The 19,463-nt window shown below is 37.9% G+C and overlaps 1 protein-coding gene and 3 long non-coding RNA genes across 6 annotated transcripts in view; 2 read left to right on the top strand and 2 right to left on the bottom strand.

Annotated features, from left to right (window-relative positions):
* LOC148726143 (uncharacterized) lies at positions 1–1,193 on the top strand. The gene is made up of 2 exons (XR_015990146.1): positions 1–211; positions 700–1,193. It is a non-coding gene; the product is annotated as an uncharacterized LOC148726143 (long non-coding RNA).
* A 1,434-nt stretch (positions 1,194–2,627) lies between these two features.
* LOC148726142 (uncharacterized) lies at positions 2,628–7,904 on the bottom strand. The gene is made up of 2 exons (XR_015990145.1): positions 4,677–7,904; positions 2,628–3,248 (listed from the first exon to the last, which is right to left on the bottom strand). It is a non-coding gene; the product is annotated as an uncharacterized LOC148726142 (long non-coding RNA).
* Positions 7,905–8,505: 601 nt separating this feature from the next.
* The window catches only part of LOC111329800 (uncharacterized), a 22,755-nt gene continuing 11,797 nt past the window's right edge, over positions 8,506–19,463 (bottom strand). For all 3 annotated transcript variants that reach the window (XM_022934568.2, XM_088729000.1, XM_022934569.2), the window contains exons 5-22: positions 18,559–18,834; positions 18,014–18,298; positions 17,600–17,884; positions 16,992–17,297; positions 16,728–16,775; positions 16,345–16,407; positions 15,524–15,640; positions 13,941–14,001; positions 13,571–13,637; positions 12,732–13,230; positions 12,383–12,493; positions 12,003–12,190; positions 11,585–11,707; positions 11,403–11,473; positions 11,105–11,145; positions 10,662–10,758; positions 10,308–10,407; positions 8,506–9,695 (exon numbers count right to left, since the gene is read on the bottom strand). In XM_022934568.2, the coding sequence (XP_022790303.2) occupies positions 9,630–9,695; positions 10,308–10,407; positions 10,662–10,758; positions 11,105–11,145; positions 11,403–11,473; positions 11,585–11,707; positions 12,003–12,190; positions 12,383–12,493; positions 12,732–13,230; positions 13,571–13,637; positions 13,941–14,001; positions 15,524–15,640; positions 16,345–16,407; positions 16,728–16,775; positions 16,992–17,297; positions 17,600–17,884; positions 18,014–18,298; positions 18,559–18,834 (2,804 nt within the window). In that variant the 3' untranslated portion in view covers positions 8,506–9,629. The remainder of the gene's footprint in view (positions 9,696–10,307; positions 10,408–10,661; positions 10,759–11,104; positions 11,146–11,402; positions 11,474–11,584; positions 11,708–12,002; positions 12,191–12,382; positions 12,494–12,731; positions 13,231–13,570; positions 13,638–13,940; positions 14,002–15,523; positions 15,641–16,344; positions 16,408–16,727; positions 16,776–16,991; positions 17,298–17,599; positions 17,885–18,013; positions 18,299–18,558; positions 18,835–19,463) is intronic.
* Positions 14,701–19,463, top strand: part of LOC111329803 (uncharacterized) — a 27,138-nt gene continuing 22,375 nt past the window's right edge. The window contains exon 1 of the long non-coding RNA XR_002694743.2: positions 14,701–14,994. This is a non-coding gene — a long non-coding RNA (uncharacterized LOC111329803). The remainder of the gene's footprint in view (positions 14,995–19,463) is intronic.

Here is a 19,463-nt window from a genome sequence, read left to right as displayed (position 1 = left end):
CGACCTGTTAACGATCCTGTTTACGTGTACAATGTTTGAGACTCCAAGCCCCCTAAAAACCACACTCTGTGGGACGCTACATACGACAGAGAAAGCTCTCCTGAACGGGGTCGTACGCAATTGACAGCTGAAAATTATTATTGGCTATCAAATGATGATCTTGCTGAAACTTGTCATGTAGAAAATTGGACGACTGAAAAGGTTATGAAAGGTATGTTCCATAATCAGTAAAAAATGTGTCTGAGATATCTACTTGCTAATCTAGAATGTAATCCACCCTAAGAAATACGCAGTTAAATGAACATGAGAAACCTGGTACAGTTTAAGCCAGAAATTGTTTCATTTGAGAGATTTTGCCAAATAATATGCAATGTAATGTTCTTCAGTCGAAGCAACGTACATTTCCTGGCGCGGCAGATGAAACAAACACACTAAGAGGACACTTGATACAGTTCACACGGTCTTAAAACGAAAGGTCATAGGGAAAACATTATTCTTCAAGACACTCGTTGCATAGTTACAGTTATTTCCGAATCTGATCGTAGCAATGTGAGATATTATGTTTTAATTGCTCGATTGTGTGGAACTAGTGTGGTTTTTCTCCTTATTACGTCGTCAACGGACCATCTGTTTGACGGGAAATGATATCTCTAGAATGCTCCAGATGTATTCTGTTACGCTGTCTGTTATCCTCTTCAGGACGTAGGATTAGAGGTGCCAGTAAACGTTACCTGTCGTTTTGAGTCTTCACCTTACTACAATGAGGATATTGCTGGCTTAAAAGACCCCTTTTGGAGAACAGACATTAGCTTTATACCTGCTTAGAGATGTTTAGACTGATAGTAGCTGACGGAGACATTTAATTCTATTTTTGACCTTGATTGTTTGGTCTTGCTTCATGACACGCGCTCTTTCGATTGATCAATAGACTACAAACGTCACGACTTAATTGATAGTTTAGTATAGTATTTCGCATAGGTCTCTTTTCTTTTTAACTGACAAGCCGCCGACACTAGTAACATCCTCAACAAGGTGACCACGATAGAGACCAAGCCTTCCCTGGCGGGTCACAGAAGACGTCCAAGTGTGTTATAGAGGAGAGATGGATGAGAGAGATTCTCCAGGCAACCTGGTTTCTCTAAGACACTGTTTAGTTCACAAATTTAAGAATAAAAAGCGGAGTTTTAAGTCTATTTTGTCTCATGATATTTGAAATTTCCGGTATTGGAAGTAAGCTTTCTTGCTCCTCTTACAAACAAGCTGTGTTTGCGTTGTAATCAGTTTAACTAGACCCATGATCAAGTTCCTCGTATTACAATGTACCTCGCTAGGTTTATATTTCCTTTTTTTTTAAATTCATTCTTTACCAAAACCGCAAAAAGTTTAAAGGGTAACACAATCTCCATCTAAAGTCAGTGTGAATAATCTGCGGACAATGAACTTCTTGCATAATAATTCCCATTTCCCGAAGATAAACACTCATTACAAGAAATGCGCATTGCACCATAGTTGACGAGACAGCGAATTATTACAGAAGTCTTTCCGGAGTTGCGCCACCGAAAGCTCACCTTGCTTTAGAGGTGGGAATTCTTCGAGAAACGCGGGTTAAAACTCCCTGAAAACATTCACGTGGGAATGGCTATATATGGGTGAAATTCATGCGCAACATGGTAGTTTTAATGAGTCAAACTTCTTAGGGCGTTCAAGAGAATGACGGGGTAGATCATGTTGATCCCTGAGGAAACTCAGCACACTCGATTGTACCTTGTCAATGAAAGATTAAAGAATGTACCATTACAACTCACCTATAAGAGGCACATTTCAAGCTGCTCACCTTGTTGCGAATGCGCGACTGTTGATTTGGGTTTGGGTTTGAAATCGCAGGCGTTCCCAGAGCAATATTGCAAGCTTTTAGCCTTCTTTACTTGAGTCTTTCGTTTCAAAATTGCAGTTCATTTCACAAAACGTGGTTTTTTTCGTTGAAAAAGCGATTGGATAATCAATGAACCGCGAGTGAAATTTTCGCGTGTTGTTGTTGCGAGTGAAAGCTCGTAGTGGGAGGTGCTGGAGGTGCGCCAGAGTATCTGGCGACATTTCATCTATTGTTTATGCGCGGTGACGCCTCCGTTACGTGACCTCGCGTGGTTCTCGCGAGGGAAAACAAAATGGCTGAAACCCCTTGCGGAAAAACTTGCTTCAGCATCTTTCAGCGAAAATGTCGGTCTTGTCGATCCGTAAGCGACCCCTTCACTAATTATATTAACGCTGTATCTAAATGTCCAGTACAAAAAGGCTTATAAACGACCCAAAGATACTTGCTTTTCTCTTCTTCTTAGGTAGAGTATATTGACACTGAAGAGGCGAGAGTATGCTTGTTTCAAATAAAGGGAAAGCAACTGACAAAAAACCTCTGTCTTCTAGAACTTTCATATCTCGCTATTCACACTGAACTTAGCTTCACTATTACTATTTCGTAACTTCATGCAATGACAGTGTTATAAGGATTTACATTTGAGACTCAAGCATGGTGGTTAACTGGTGACTGACACAAAGCTATACTTTACCTTTGGAGAATTAGACACACCCTGAATCAAATGCATTATAAAATACCCGCATACTCGAATTGCTCAGTCTAAATATTTTTAATAAACGATCAAGATCTAACATCAGCACGATACTCATAGAAAAAAAAATTTAACGTAAACTGAATTGACGCTGCAATAGGCCGCCGACTCACACAGCCGGATATTCAAAAGACAACGGATGTACAAGGGTCGTAAATCGAGTCATTTTGGTTTGATACTGTAACTAATTTTATTGTGAAATAGGAGAGTGAACTGATGTACATTTAAACCCTCACACGATCCCATACACTTGGTTCAGGCTTTTTGATCTGCTTAATATAATCACTTGTGGAAACATTTTAGCCAAGAATGCATAGAGTGTTTTTTTTCGTATTCTTATGCAGCAGGATTCCACGAGAAGGACGCCGACAATCACGTATTGTTTCACCTTCAGAACGGATGTCAGCCCACAACTGAGTACCCCAACATGAGGTCCGCTTGCCTTCATCATCAGTAATGCCTCCTGGACTAGGAAAATCAGTTTTTACGTTGGAAATCTGTCTTCTCTTTTAAAGAAAGCAACATATAGGCGACAATCTTGGTCGAATTGGAGAAAACTGCTTTCTTGGGAGTCCATGTCGTGAAATTATGACACCTTCAATCTTCCCGTTTAATGCTTACTTCCTGCAAGAAATTCAGAACAATATTTTACCCTTGAGAGGCGTGGTTGTGTACTGTACATGAAATGGATTTGAAACAAAGGTGGAAAGTCAAATTCGTGGCATGGATGAACTGAAGCACATCACGCACGTGATAGAGATTACGAAGGTATAGCGGATTATCTACTGTAAACAACTCCAAGTCAATGAGGTAATTTAGGTTTTATCAACTGAGTTTATAAGGTAAACTAACTCATTGAGGCACGTGCCATTTACCAAACTCAAAAGAAAAACAAAAAATTTAGAATTTACAAACGATCTTAAATTTTCTTTAAGCAAATTTCATGATTTTCAGTTTGATTTTCGGGATCGTTGCCTTCATGTTTAGGGTTTTTGTCAATGGCAACCGTTTCACAAACCTCTGATACTGTCATCTTATTGACAGACTTGAGACAGCAGTAATGTTCGTACTGAGAGAACAATAAATAATGGAGACAAATACAAAAAATCTGCATGATATGATCTGGATCACAATCAAGTGTACTACTCTGAATAGAATTGATTCTAGCTAAGAGCTTATCTTCATCCAGACGACTGTGTTTCGTTCCATAAGATTATTGTCAGTATTGACCTTTGCTAAATGAGTTGAGAGTTATTTTTGCTTCAATACACAAATCCTTACAGTTTAAGAGTCCTCCTCCACCTGGTTTTTTAATTCTTTTAAACGTCTGATGCGACTAAGAAATATCATTTCTCAATCTCAATAAAACGGAATGTCAACCAAAAGTGTACTTCGACATTCTTTCCAAGTCTGTTTACATTCGTTGGCACCGGCTTATTTATATATGGGGCGAAGTTTCGTAAATAAGTGACTTGTCTTGCCCAACAACAAAGCTCAGAGAAGAAATACGAATTTATCGATTCTTGTCGCACCGAATGCTAAAACTAAACGCATCTCAACATTAATGTCTGAACCAACCAAGGCCAAAAAACCAAGCCTGCACCCAAAAAAGTTAGTTTTTCACGACCCGACAGCTTCACCTTGCCTTGAGAATAATGTAAACAATGCAGTTAGAGCAATTTGATAACCATTATCATCTACAACCCATTCAAAGTAACTACCACAGCTACTCCTACAATTATCAAGTCACATTCACTGCTCAATTGAGTTTTCTTTGCATGTTCTTTCGTTTTTAAAGTTTTCCTTGGCTCTTTTCGATGGAGAAACCTGATGACTCTAGATATCCTCAAATTTAAGTCTTCAGGTTTAAAAGCTAATCAACACATCCTTTAAACAAGTAGAATAAAAAAGAAAAAGACACGACGGACGAAATTGTTTGGGTAAGGTGAACTTGATCGACAAGCCTAAACAATCCCATGTTTAAATAACCCTTACCCTTGAGAGGTTGTACTTGCGAATGTATATAGCAGTTCCTTGACCAATCGCACTCACCTTGGTAAATTTGGAGGTGTAAGTGTGTTTCTAAGTTTGGTAAAACCTGGCAATTTCGCAATGTTTCATGTATTGCGGCGACTGGGGGCACAAAAACTTTGTGTTACGAATTTCAGTTGCTTTGCATACGTCACGAGCGAGAAAGGAAATTCAACTACTACTAAACAACAAAATTCCTGTGATATCTGAAAAGAAACATTAATCATCTCAAGCACCACGCCCACTTTATTTACATATGTCACCACTCTCAGGAAATACTGTAATCAGGCTTTGGCTCAACTTCGAAATAAAGAAAGTACACCAAACAACAAAAAAGGAGCCAAGTTGTTTACTCGCACCCAAACCACTCGAATCAAAGTAGAGACACTCTTATAGACAGTATTATGATAACACAGTCTGCTTAACTACACAAGTTGCATCAACATTGTAAAATGCGTCAAGTGAGCACTGGCGACATTAAATGCACAAAAATTATAATTCCTATCGTAGCAAACGAACAATAGCTAAGTGAACACCTGTCATTGTCAATGTGCAGGTGAGGATTTTTATTTCTGAATAAACCATTTTAGCTTAAGTGCTTTACCATTGTATAAAAGACCTCTCTGGGAACCGTATAAGGCTCTCTTTTATTTCCAAACTCTTGGGCTGTTTGGCAGAGAGAAACGATTGTGAAAAAACTTATTTTATGGATGTAAAGACAGTTTTTCACTCAGATTTTTCTTTAGGAAACCTTTTTGCAGCTTAAAAAGTATAATTGACACTATACACGATCCTTCGAGTGATAAACTATCGATTTAATTGCAAAACAATAAAAACGGCTGTTTCATTGGCTTATGTGGCAGTGGCCGTCATATAAAACTGATGAGGCGACTCCCACAGTTTCGTCAATTAATCTGGCGGAAATGCTTCTGGGATTCACCCACGCTTGAATAACATTCTGGAAAAATCCTCGACAGTTTCATTAATTTATCAAACTCCGATCTTGTGCGAGGACTTTGAGCTAAGAGATGAAATAATTGTTTTCGTTATGTTTATCAAGGTGCGCGTGATGCGATGGGAAAACCACCAGTAGATGAATTAGTCGAGAAAAGCAATTACTAGTGAAGTAAGTCATTCTGCTGAGTCACTAAGACAAACTAGACCTAGCCTGTCTGCTAACAAGGACATAACATGATCACCTGCTGCGAAATTCTACAAAAATTAACGTAGGAAATCTCGAACAGCAATTTTAACACAACATATACTAGCACCAAGTTTTAGCCCAGTAAACTTAATTTTAAAAAAATAACATCGGGCAGGATTAAAACCCTCAACAAAACTGAATTAGTCAGATCAGCTTTACAATTTGGATCAATGTTTGTTGGCTGTAACAAATGAGTGGAGCCAATTACAGATACTATCAGTCTCAAAAGAGCTAGAAAGGTAACAAGAACCACTTAGCTCGACTTGCCAGATGCACCAATTACATGATCAAGTACAACTTCATCAAAATAGTTTCAATAACACGGAGTTGAACCAACTGCCCACAAATATTTGAGGCCCCAATCTGGCAGATGAGGAAGGGAATTGAATCAGCTACTTCATAGTTATTATTCTCTTTTTTTGTTGTTGTTGAATATACTAGACAAGCGAACAACTGCTGCTCTGTGCTTTTCGTATTCTTCTTCACTGAAGACTCCTCAAAAAATAACGACGGGTTTAAGGCTCCCAAAAAGATGCAAAATGTTCTGTTAGTTTATATCTGTAACTAGGTGTGTAAACAGCAAAACCAATCCGGTAGCAGCAACGGATTGAAAACAACTGCGAATAAATCTTTACTTCAAATCTTGTCTAAGTATGGTGACCTCATCAACCGAAAACATTGTAACTAAGATACCTTCTAAGCAATGTACAGATGCTGACAAGAAAGACCACTGAACGAGAAATATCAGTTTAATTAATGCAGATGTTCTATTGAAAATTTGGCAATAATGTGGAAATAGTTAGACAAATGCGTTCTGGAATCTCTTCTTTATTTACAATTTTGAGCTATAATTTAATACCTATTCCTACCTGATATCGTCAAAACAGTCTCTCCGATTGCTATAAAAAAATGCAATTCGAAGAAACGTGAAGAACGCATGGAATGATAAGTGTTAGTCTCAAATCGCGAACTACAACTAGGGTTAGAAAATGCTAGAAATCAAGCGTGTATCTCAAAGGAAAAGGTGTACCTTACAAACTAAGAGATATCAGTTAAACCAACTCTCGGCTTTATTTCATAGAGCTGATTCACTTTCGTTTTGAAGATTGCTAACGTAAGTTAACGTAGCTATTACAAAACCAGCAACCTCGTAAACAACAGCGGCTAGTGCAGCAAAGATTCAAGCGTTTCACTTTTTAAGAATATCCACCTCGCACAAAACATCTCTCAGTTTTATTTTTAAGAGATGACTCACTTTTGTTTTGAAGAGTTTCTAACGTAAGTTAACAGGTACTACATAACCAGCAACCTCGTAAATAACAACAGCTACTGCAGCAAAGGTTCAAGCGTTTCAAAAGAGAAAGAAAATTACAAACAGCAAGATACATAGGCCGGCTTTACTGCAATAAAGGATGATCGGAGGAAAAGCCGAAAATTATAACATGATCAGATTACGCAAATAGTGTGTTTTTCTTTCTTTTTGTTTTGTTTTGTTTTGTTTTTTTTTTTTTAAAGCTGAGTATGGTATTCGCACTTTGGATTATCAACTTTGTTTAACAACAGCTATTAACGGTCAAGTATTTTTCCTGCATTTTATAAGTGTCTTAGGGTAGAAGCAAAATGAGTGCCAAGTTTCAAGGAATTCTTGACGAAGATAGGCTCAAGTTGACCATGATTGACCTTTACGTAACTAATGCTCACATGTATTCAATTCATCTTAACCTGAAGGAAATATCGCAGCAAGAGGGGAAAAGTTGCCTGCGAGGTTGTTCTCAGAAAATGATGGGAAGTGCTATGTATACGGATGTCCGTTGGATTGTTTACCAGTAGGCCACACCACCTCACCACAACCATACTGATTCGTATATTTGTCATGAAAACCATTTGCTAGTTTATCTGTAGTGTTTAGCTTATTGAAACAATTTTATAACATAAAGATAGACACCTCACGCAATCCAGAGCGAAAACACAAGCCTCGAGCTGACTCAGTGTATGAATTTGGTGTCTCATTACACAGCAACATTTATGCAAAAGCCAAAAGGATACCAAATACCTTTTCTTTGGAGCGACTTCCCGTCCGATAGTAACTGAGCAGTCATCATTATCTTCAGGAACGAAGAAACGAATTTGAGTGACCAGGCCCAATTGGTAGCAACGTTCAACTCCAAACATTCCAGAGCGTTTAATCAAAAACAACTGCCCATCTATATGTTATTGTGTCGTTCTAAGAAAAACGCATTTTAGTTTCCACAAACAGAGCAGCATTTACCTCTGACAATGGCACAGGGATCAAAGTACAATTTTTGCCGGCACGTTTCTCACGGCATGACGTAACGAACCACGCGTTTCCGTTTTGACGATGATTCGCCGGATTTTTGGGGGGCTTCTATAGCATGCACGCGAGATGGAGTCTACAAGGCTGAATGGTTAAATCAATGATACCCCGACGAAAATCTGGTCTGAATTCTTACGTTCACGTTAGTTTCGGCTGGAATTAGTTCGACTTTGAAGTACAATGTAAAATCAGACGCGACCTTGTTGACATCGTGACAGGCAATTAAGTACGTTGCGTTGAGAATGGTTATTTTTTTTTTGACAGTTTTGTAAAAAGATATATTTGTTGTTCAAAGTAAGAAATCAGGGTACTTGTTACTGATTGAAAGCTCCTTCTTTTATTCCTCATTTAACCTTAAGAAGATAATTACAGGTTCAAATTAACTGTCAGCTACATTTAGCAGCCGAGTCTAATAGACGTCAAACGTCATCAAATCATTAAATACAATTTTGTACATTAAGTGGCCGCTGCGAAAGGTTATCAATATTTTTTTTACTTTTTCAAGCTTTATGAATTTTTCAAGACTTCCACTCTCCAACAAAAATATAAATATACAGATTTCCATTAACGCTACGGTGCGAGAATAACTTACAATTACCACGATTGTAGAAAATAAAATTACCTGGACCCAGTCCCTAACCCGCAAGATAATTATCTTACATTCCTCAGAAGCATACATATATGTACAGGGAATGAACGCAACGCAGTTTTTTGATGGTCTCTACACGAGCTTTGTATGTATTTTATGGAAGAGGAAAATAATAAACGCATGGAAAAGTGCTACGTTAAATAAACGTGGATAACCAGGTATATTGATTTCGATTAGCGGAGGTCCATAGTATGAGATAGTATGAGCCCCCGATGCAAGATGGTCTTTTTGGATCAAACTACAACAAGCACATTAACATCTTTGAAATCCTAAGCTTTGCTCTATGATGCATTTTGAAAACTCCATTCGGAAATTTGAATAAAAAAGTGTTTAAAGCTGCATTGACTGTAATTTTTACTTGATTATTGAGGTACAATACAATCCACCAGCACACCAAAGATTATAGGGTACAGCTGGTTACAAAAACGACAGATTTCCCCTTTATGTGACTTTGCAAGGTTTTTTTGCACGAGCCCGCGCAAAACCTTCCCAATGTTTTCAACTAACAGACTAATAGAGCCTTTCACACTATCAATTCACAGTGTGTAAACACACAAAAAAACTTTGACATAGTCATCCTTAGCCGACTTTCCTAACCGGTATATTATACTATGTAATCAGGGAAGATTTCGTCAATCGTCGCAATTTAATGGTTATCTCACTTACGCCCCTATAATTTTCCTAATTTAATTTGATAGCTCCTCAATTGGGAATACGAAGAAAATAAATATTATTTGTACTTTATACTTTGCCCTGACCCCGGTAGCAAGTGTTACTTGCTATGGTCTAGTTTTTAAATACTTTGAAGTTTTCGTAAAGCTTGCCATTATACGTCCTGAGATTGATACAATTCTAGAAAAAAAAGGAAAGAAAATAAAAATTAAAAAAAAAAATTATCATGTTGTTTAATGATTTTCCACTTGATACTATGATTTAGTGCGTAGTTACTATAACCTGGTGTCCACCTTGTATCTCACATCTTGGTTCAATATTACTCGTTGTTCTTAAACTTAGCTACTGTTGTTTACACTTATAATGTGGACTTAGATAAGTTACATATTTATTTGAAATAACAATTACAAACTTTCCTTTCAGTTTCTCTATTTTTGAGTAATTCTGCATTTTTTCTGTTTGGTGTTGTTGTTTGTCATTTTTTTTCTCCCTCCCCTTCATCTTTCCCTTTTTTAGCGACTAAAGGAGTTCGTGCCGATGTGTTCATCTCTGATTTGGTTTAATTTTCAATACTCATATCAATTGGCTTTACGGCTCCACTGGTCTAGCCTATTTGGTTATTCCTAGCAACCACTTCCCAATTTTCTGTTTTCTCATGATTGCAATCACGTGTACGTTAGTCAAGGAAGAAAGCAGTTAAATTAGCTGTTGTCGACGGTTCTTTTTATTCCTTACGGAAGCTGAGTTAAAATTTAAATAATTGTGCTGTTATAGTTCGTTTACTTCATTTACCTGAACCTCCTTGTCTAACTGATTCAAAGTCTTGTTCAGTTGCGAAAATGTGTGTCGCTGATCTGGGTCTTTATTCCAGCATGATCGCATAACGTCGTACCTAAAATTAAACGTGCATTATAGTTTTGAATTTAAGGCAGAACGCCTGAGAGGTAGCTTTATTGGCCAGGGTCGGCACCCTTTGTTAAGAGCTAAGAAATCTAGACGAAAAAAGAATTTTTTAAAACGTTATGAGAGCCACTGTTTTCCCAATAGAGCCTTCAGCTCACAGAGATACTTTTAAAGAAGGACCAATGTTTCTAGCTTTTATGCAAGAAATTGTTGAAATAATTTGTTGTAGAATTTCCTACTCACAATTTATTGTGTACATGTTTCGGCTTCTCCATTCTGTAGCCACTTTTTAACTTTTTTGTCAACTCGGAAACGTTCATACCAGGATATGGGGCACCACCTAAGAAGAAGCAAAAGATAAGAGTTGAATGAGTAAAATCTGGAGACTTGCAAACTCGCCCGCAGTATCCTCCCTTCAATAGGATATTAGTCAATTAAGTAACCCCCCCTGTGTCTCGTCAGGTTTTCTTGAGTGTTCGCTGAAAGTAATTTTATATCGGGGGGGGAGCATACCAGAAATCAGCCCAATTACCCGCCCTGGTCGATAAATGAAACAATGAAGGATCGAGCAAAAAGAGAAGAGATCAAGGAAAATAAGAACGACAACGAAGAAATCAGATGTACACCAACAAAGTGCTGTTTAATTATATTGAGTTAGCACCAAATAAGAAACAAATAAAACTTACCGATGGTGAATATCTCATATAAGACCACTCCAAAGCTCCACCTAAAGATGAAATGAAACAATGAGGACAAGTAATTTTTTTTTTTTCGAGCTTGCATCAAAGGAAGAATGTACAAGACGATTTCCCAAAAAACTTTAAAACGTTGATGATCCTCCTTCATCACAGGGACAAGGAGGAATCTCAAGGAAGCAAAAATTCAAGTTTAATAGATTTAAAACGGAGTTTCCAACAAGCGTTTATAATCTCTTGGTGTCCAATTCATGGACAATCACGATGTACCAGCAAACCATTTACTTACACATCACTTTTAGTAGTGTAACGTCCGTATTCCAAGGATTCGAGTGCTGTCCATTTTAAAGGAAGGCGACCCTGGAGAAAATTAGGAAAAATGGATAAATAAATGTGCAATGCAAATATAAATTCATAGTTATACAATTCCTCTCTACTTTGTTTATTTCTAATGCGTTCCTTTTTACTTACCTCCGAAGTCCTTTCGTATATATCTTTGCTGCGAGTGTTACGCGCCATTCCAAAATCTGTCACTTTACACGTCAAATTTTCTCCCAAAAGGACATTCCTGGCTGCCAAGTCACGATGGATAATCTATAAATCAATTTTTAGAGATCGAAAGTGGACAATTTAGTAAAAAGACAAAATCGTTAATATTGTTTTTATTGAGTTCCAGGTTCACACCTTTTTTCTTTCCCTCCCACAAACTCAAATCTTTCAGTTGCACCACGTTCGTTCTCGTCATTTTATAACATGGATTTGGTCTCAGGTTGCGTTTGAATTTGAAAAGTACCATGCCAAGTGATTCATGTCGTAAAAGGAGAGAGAGTGAGAGCGGGGACCAGCTACGCTCAGGTTGCAGGCTCAGGTTGCAGCCAGAATACCATACCTTTGCCGCGCTGAGATGCGCCATTCCATCAGCTATCTCCCACGCAAATTTCATCAACAGCCGTGACGTAAGGCTTCGTTTGGGGAGCTGTTGTATGTCGTAGTAATCATCCCTTAAACCTCGTTTCTTTCTCAAGAAGCCCAGAAGATCTCCATAAGGAGCAAATTCCGTGATGACACACAATGGCTCTGAGGAACAGCAAAGGAAAGATTCGATAATTAAAAAGACGGTAAAAAGATATCGCAGTAACACCAAAAATAGACAGAGAATCCCAATTATGTTAAAACGAATGCCATATTTAGTGGGTTTAAATATCATGTATTTTCAGAGGGGACCACATCTGTTAAAGTTATTCCAATAACAGAGGGAAGCTTTCTCACCGGATTTTGTGACGCAAGCCAGAAGCTCCACCACGTGTTTATGTGATAATAGTTCCTTCATCACCTTTAGTTCTGATAGCAAATCTTCGCGTTGAGATTCATTTGAATTTTCTGGAAATAAGAATATTTTCATAATGTAAATTCCTCGATCCGTAAAGTTATCAAGAATTACTAAAATTAATTTCTTTTTAACTTTGTTTCGACCATGATCAAGGAATTATATGCGCAAAAAAAGGTCTCCGGTTCAAATTAGCGAACTGATATTTCAGTTTCAAATTAAAAAAAAAAAAATTTTATGAAACCATTCAAGTTTCGAAAAATTTTACTTCATCGGATAAACTTCACTTACCTTTTATTGTCTTGACAGCGACTACCGCCCAACCACCTTCGTCTGTGACATCCAGTGCGTAACCCTTCTTAACAAGCCCAAACTCCCCTCGGCCGACAGTAGTTTCAATTCTTAGCCTGTCCCTGGAAATTTCCCACTTCTGCGATGGAGGAAGAATGAAACTTGTTTCTGGAAAGATACATCTTTTAACTCCAATATTTGGCGATCCGTCGTGGATGAGATGCGAGTACATTTGTATGTCAAACATCCCCAATCCAGTCGTCAATTGCCGGTCGTCATGTCCCAGTCTGTCATCATAAAACGAGTCTTTGAGGCTTTTCGAGCCGCGACCAGTCGGTATATCATTAAGATGGTTATACTCCGAAGATCCCTCTGAAACACAGCAGTAATCATGTGTCACAGGGCTCCTACTATATCTGGGTTGCTCGTCCTCCATGGAGTATCCAAGGTTTAAGTTCTTCTGAAAGATATCCGTTATAGACTCATATTCATTCGAAACCTGCAAAATCAAGACAGTTTTGATTAAGAACTAGTATGAAGTTTGCGCTCAGTCGTTTGAGCAGATGTTACTGCCAACCTTTATACCAAAAGGTGCATGACAGCTCTAGATGATTAAAAACTTCTGCGACGGTGTTAAGACTGTTTAGCGCGGCATTGCCCTATGATATCAAAGCAACGGATTGCAGTTGTTATTTGAAACAATTGAAAAACCCTCGGTCCTCTCAAGGACTTTGCTTGTCAAAGTGTTATTTAAAGTGTTTCTTGTCAGATAGTCTGCAAACATTTTCCCAACACAAAACACAATGAATTTTACTGATAGAACACAAACAAATATTTACCGATGTTTCTTGAAGCTCCACAATTTTTGCCAAGTAAGAAGGGTTACCCAGTTCACTGTCGATGTCGCTGTAAATAGAACACAAATAAATTAAAATAAATTAAAATAAATTAAAATAAATTAAAATAAATTAAAATAAATTAAAATAAATTAAAATCTAAACTGATAAGCAACAAATGATGATCAATAACTGAAAAAATAGTTATATAATATTTTGACTGAGTCGATAATTTAAAAAACATTGCCTAGTTACTTGTAAAATACAGAAGAAAACAATTTACGTTCATAACATGTTTGGTATCCTAGAAATGTTTCTTTAATTTCAAAAATATGTCACATAGAGAAATATCATGACATTTTCATACGCTCACCTTTCAATTTCTGTTTCCTTATCGCTATCGCTACTGCTTTTATAACAGTGCTTGACGATAACTGAAAAGATAATGTACTGACAGTTCATATCGTACAAAGGCGAATCTTCAATTTTTAAAATGAGATCATAAGTTTGTTTTTTAATTGTACTTGGGACCCCTAGGCACGATACCTACAATGCTTCAATCCTATCAACGTTAGTAAACCAATCCAGTGGTTAAGTTATGGCACCTTCACTTTTTGAGGTAATTTGAGTTGTGGACGCGCTGTGACAGTTATATAAACAAGTACTAACCTCTGTGGTTTCATTTACTTGAAGAAAGGTCAAGGCAAGCGATAGAAAATTTTAACAGGAAGTTATCCGAAAAAGTTAGAAATTAAAATTCTAGGAGAGCATAGATGTTTTAAAGTTATGCTTCTTCCGAGAGTTCTTTTCCCGCTTATTTTTTTCCGTCTAGTTTCACTTCGTGAAAGATTTTTGCTTGTCCACAAAAGCCAACTATCTAATGAACATATGTAGACAAACATCGTGAAAAAAGTGACCTCTGTTAAAATTTTATCACGGCCTGCCTTGTAGACTTTTCAATTCGGGCAATTTGAAACTGTATGATACTAGCAAACTTTAATACGAAATTTCGCCAATAGTCATTTTTCTGGCGTGAAAGAATTTTGTTGGGTTTCATGATGACGTCAAATCGCACGATTCGAACACGCTCGCCTGCACGCTTGCCAAATTTGAACTTTGTTCGCTGAATCAGAGAGTGAATTAAACCTTTGTCCTCACTGTTGCTGTTTTAGTTGGACGAATTCGCGTTGTTGTAATTACGTTCTTGCGAAATGTCGTCTTAATGAACCAATTTTTAAGCTCATTATGGTCCAAACATTACAAATGTTGCTTCTTGAAGCCCTGGAAATGCTGTTTTAATTGACATGTGTGGTCATAGCGCCCCGGTTGGTTACGGCAGTTGTCAACCTTTGATCTTCAGGCAGGTTTTTACATGTATAATGCTCGCTACCACACGAAGGAAAAAAAACTAAAGGACGGGACCCAAGGTATGTAATATTTTAGATAGTTTTAAAGGCATATGTATCTAAAAAATAAGTTTCATCCGCCAGCTTCATTCACGCCGGGTATAGTGGCACGTTTTTTTAACGAATGCGTTAAGTTTATGTTGTTGTTGTTTTATGCGTGAAAATTCGCTACGATAATTTTCGGCTATGAATTCATTGTATTTGAACAATATTTTAAGCAGTGGTGTACAAACTTTTTTCGGAAGTGAATTCTTAGGTCATTCGCACATAAAAACACGATACTTTGACATTTAGCGCGCGCGGCATTTAAAAATAGTATTTAGTAGTATAGGTTCGAAATCTTTTTTTCGCCCAGACTTAAATACTTCAGTATCCCTTGGGGCTTGTAATTTACCACCATTTCATCAAAAGGGTCTTTTACCACAAACGTTACGGAACAGGAAAAACTGGACTGGAGCGGACGTTAGAAGAAGGATTTCGCCTATGCCTTAAGTTGAGCTGATTGATCAGATAATTCAGTCAGCCATTCATGAATTCACGAATAACTTACTTCTTCTGGTGATTTTCCAAACCAAGAACACAACAATAGGTGTTGCAAATGCCAGCGCAACGAACCAGATAGGTGCGTAATAGGAAAAAACGCCTTTTCTGCTTTCGCTGTTTTCAGCTGTTGAGTAGAGTGAAAACACAAAGATAGTATAATATAGAAAATATTTGCCAAAAAATGATAATTATGTAAGTGTTGCATCATATTACGTTGCAAATTCCTCACTCCGTTAGACTCTTGATATAATGAATATATGAAGTTCATATATTTTGAACTGCGGTACTAGATACGTATGATGCACGATCCTCGCAGTAGAGAGCGCTATTTATGCAATAGCGAAAATCAGACCTGAAAAAAATCAGGCCTGTACGGGATTCGAACCACTGACTTCTGCGATACTAGTGCAGCACTCTACCAATTGAGCTAACAAGCCAACTGGGAGCAGGCCATTAAGTTGATTCGTAATAAACCCGTGATGATAAATCAGATACAATGTATATATGAAGTTCATATATTTTGAACTGCGGTATTAGATACGAATGATGCACGATCCTCGCAGTAGAGAGCGCTATTTATGCAATAGCGAAAATCAGTCCTGGAAAATGTTGCATAAAGATACAAAGTATAGGAAATCTCTAGTTGGTTTCCCGTCTAAAATAATAGTAAAAAATAACATGTGCATTTTCCTATAAAATGTGTATCCAGCTACATTTGTGCAGCGTAAAGGTACACTGGCATTTTTTGGTGCGTTTCCATCCCTATTACATAAACACGTAAATATCTTACTGTTTCGGGAATTTTTATGCTTGGCAATCAATACTTACCTTGTTTGATAGTAGGCAGTTCTGTTGGAAGTTGTTCAGTTTTTCTTTTCGTGACGGTCGACTCTGCGTAATGGAATTAAAACTCAGGATCAATCAGTTCTTTAACACAACAAAACTGAAAGTTTTTCTTTCCGCGTTTACATATAAAGAGTTTCCTCATTAAAGCCCTTCCTGTTAAGACTTTGAACTTACTATGAGAGTGACGTCGACCAGCATCTAATTTCGCCTTAAAATCATTAAGTTAGTTCGCAAACTAACGAAGCTCTTGATTGTTTAACAAATTCTCCTTGTCAGCAACTTTGAAATGGTGTGGAGAACAGTACAGAGAAGATGACTACTGCTGTTGAGGAGAAAGGGTTAAATTCCTTCCAGTTAAAACTTACCTTGTTTGTTACTAGATAGCACGGTGGGCATCTCTGTCGAAATTTGCACTATAGAACACAAACAAGACGAAGATGAAAGTTTAAGCAATATCTACGTGAAGTAAATTTGCCTTTGACGTTCGTTTTCACTTTGTTACTATGAAGTGTTTTTAAATTTAGTATCGATATTAACGACGGAATAGGATAGTACGCGCGATTTTCCCCTTCAATGTGTGAAAGGTTTCTTCTGGCGTGGCCTTAGAGTATGTTTAAGTCTTTATTTACCTTTAGAATTTTTGTCTGTTCTAAATTTCCTTCGCAACAGGGGGAAACTTTCGCCATATTTGTTCCATGCCGACACAGCCATCCAGTACATTTTGTCCCAGTCGAGTTCTAGCGTGTAAGTGAGGTTGGTGGTATTCCATGAGCCTATGCCCTCCCTAGTATATGATTCAAGTCTGGCCACAAACTCCCAAACATAAACAGTGTACGTTAAAATGGCACTTTGTCCATTAAAAGGCTCCATCCATTGTAGTGAGCATTGTTTTCCACTAACAGTGATGTTCGTTACCAATGGCACATCCGGCGGCCCTGAAGCACAAAAAAAGGATGAGTGAAAAATGGGAAAATGAACAATTGAAGAAAAATTGTACATCGATATATAGATGCGAATTTCGGCAATTTGGACTTTGATTTGCTCATTGATTTTGAATTCTTTTGCTTTCCTTGGACGAAGTATCATGCTAAAAGAAATCGCATTGAAACTTGAAAGATGGAAAAGAATTTAGAGAGTTGAAACTAAGGGAGAAAATGAAGCCAAAAGAGGTGGCCATCTTTCGAAAGAGAGGCACCTGTTGACATGCGCAAAACTCTATAAAAGGTTTTTGTTGTACCTGCCAGTAGAGTCGTGGCACTAACATTGGATGGCTTTCCATAACCGACCTCGTTTCGTGCTTGTATTGCCACAAAATAAGTCCTGTTTCTCATTAATTTGTCAATCACCAACGATGTTTTCTGTACTTTCTTGTATTCCTGTACCAGTCTGTTTGAAACATAGTCCACGACTTTCACGAAGTAATCATAAATTTTGATGCCGTTGTCTTCAATGGACGAAAACCAGGTTACATTTAGCGACAGTACATTTGGCACCACCGCGATGAAGGGGGCCCTGGGTGGATCTGAAAGAAATTGATAATGCATAATGGTCGATTAAACAGCCAAACAGGCGCTTGATCAAGACAATGATCGAACAGATCGACGACGCACTGACTAACAGATGAGTCATGAATGGGTGTATAGATCTTTACCTGCTTCAAGTGTTTTAACAGTGACATTCTCGGCTCGTCCATAACCGGCAATATTTCTTGCTTGTAGCATCAATATGTATGTTCTGTTTTGTTGCAAATTTTCAAGGGTGTAGAATGTTCCCTTTATTCCACTATGTGTCTGAATAACATGCCTGTTTGCATCAAGCAGGGTGATCATGAAATCTAAAGAGCGGCTGCTATTTTTGACTTTTGAGATATTCCATGTGATGTTGAATTTCAGCACGTCTGGTGTCACCTGATAAATGATAGGCGAGCTGGGTGGATCTGAAATAAAAGGAAATAAGGAGTTTTATGAAATAGAAATCTCACTAGTTTTACACATCTATCAACGGATTCTCATAAGCTATCTCAGAAAACATCGACATTTATAATTTCCTCGATTCAGCAAGCGATCTCCTGGCTTTTTCAATCAAGAGAAAAGTTAACTGAGAAAGAAGCGCAGTCTCTTTCAATCCTATTCGCGAAACAAGAACTTAGAACATTTTTCATTAGCATATCAAAAGAAGCTGTTGCTCTTTACTTACAAAGCTGAAATATTCTCGTGTGAAACCAAGCAGCTCCTTTGATGTTTGTGGCCCTGCAGGAATACAAACCAAAATCGCCCGCATTCCTAGGTCTCAGCGTTAGTGTGCCCACGTCTTGCGCAGAGTTCACACCGTACACAATCTGTCGGCCATCTTTGAACCAAGTAAAGTTTGCGAGAGGCTTAGCATCTGCAGAGCACCTCAGGGTGGTCACCTTCTTAATCCATGATTGCAATAATGGCTTTGAAGAAGCTGTTTTGTTGATGCGAGGTTTATCTAAACATTCAGGTAAGGAAGAAAAGTTTTTTAATCGGTACTCGTGTGTTTGGATTTGTTTTTAAGTTCCATCTGAGTCTTACACGTTTGTATGGCTGTCTTCACGAACCATGCTGGTATGTTAAATTTTTCAACGCCATTGTCGGGGTTATTCGATTTGAACTTTTTTCCAGTCATTTTTCAATATTCATTTCTGTATGTTGACGACCAATTTTCCGGAACAGGTTCGTTCTACCAGAAAGCGCGACCTTATAAATTCTGATATTGGTTTTGAAAGGTTCCCGCAGTGATATCACCACGGATGTATCCAATCAGAGAACTGAGATAAGTCTCGCTCTTACAAATTAAATTATAACATAACCAAAGTAAAGCGCGCGCTCTGATTGGTCAATTTAGCGTCCCCCATTTGCCCATGGGTGTACGCTGCTGACGTGAGCAAATGCAAAGACTATTTTTACGCGCGCGCTTGTTTTTTCTGGTCCCGTAAGATTTTTTAAATAAAAGGGAACTCTTTAGCTACAATGTATCAATGTTATGTTATAAAACAAATGGTAAACACTACAGCGTACACTATTGAGTTATGGATGCACTTGGGAGGTTTGCTAAGCACTCAAGAAGCTAGAGTCGCT

The sequence above is a fragment of the Stylophora pistillata genome, chromosome 7, assembly GCF_964205215.1.
Source record: "Stylophora pistillata chromosome 7, jaStyPist1.2, whole genome shotgun sequence".
In the NCBI taxonomy this organism is placed as follows: Eukaryota; Metazoa; Cnidaria; class Anthozoa; order Scleractinia; family Pocilloporidae; genus Stylophora; species Stylophora pistillata.
Note: the sequence above shows the minus strand (reverse complement) of the source record. Positions and strands in the feature narration are given on the sequence as shown.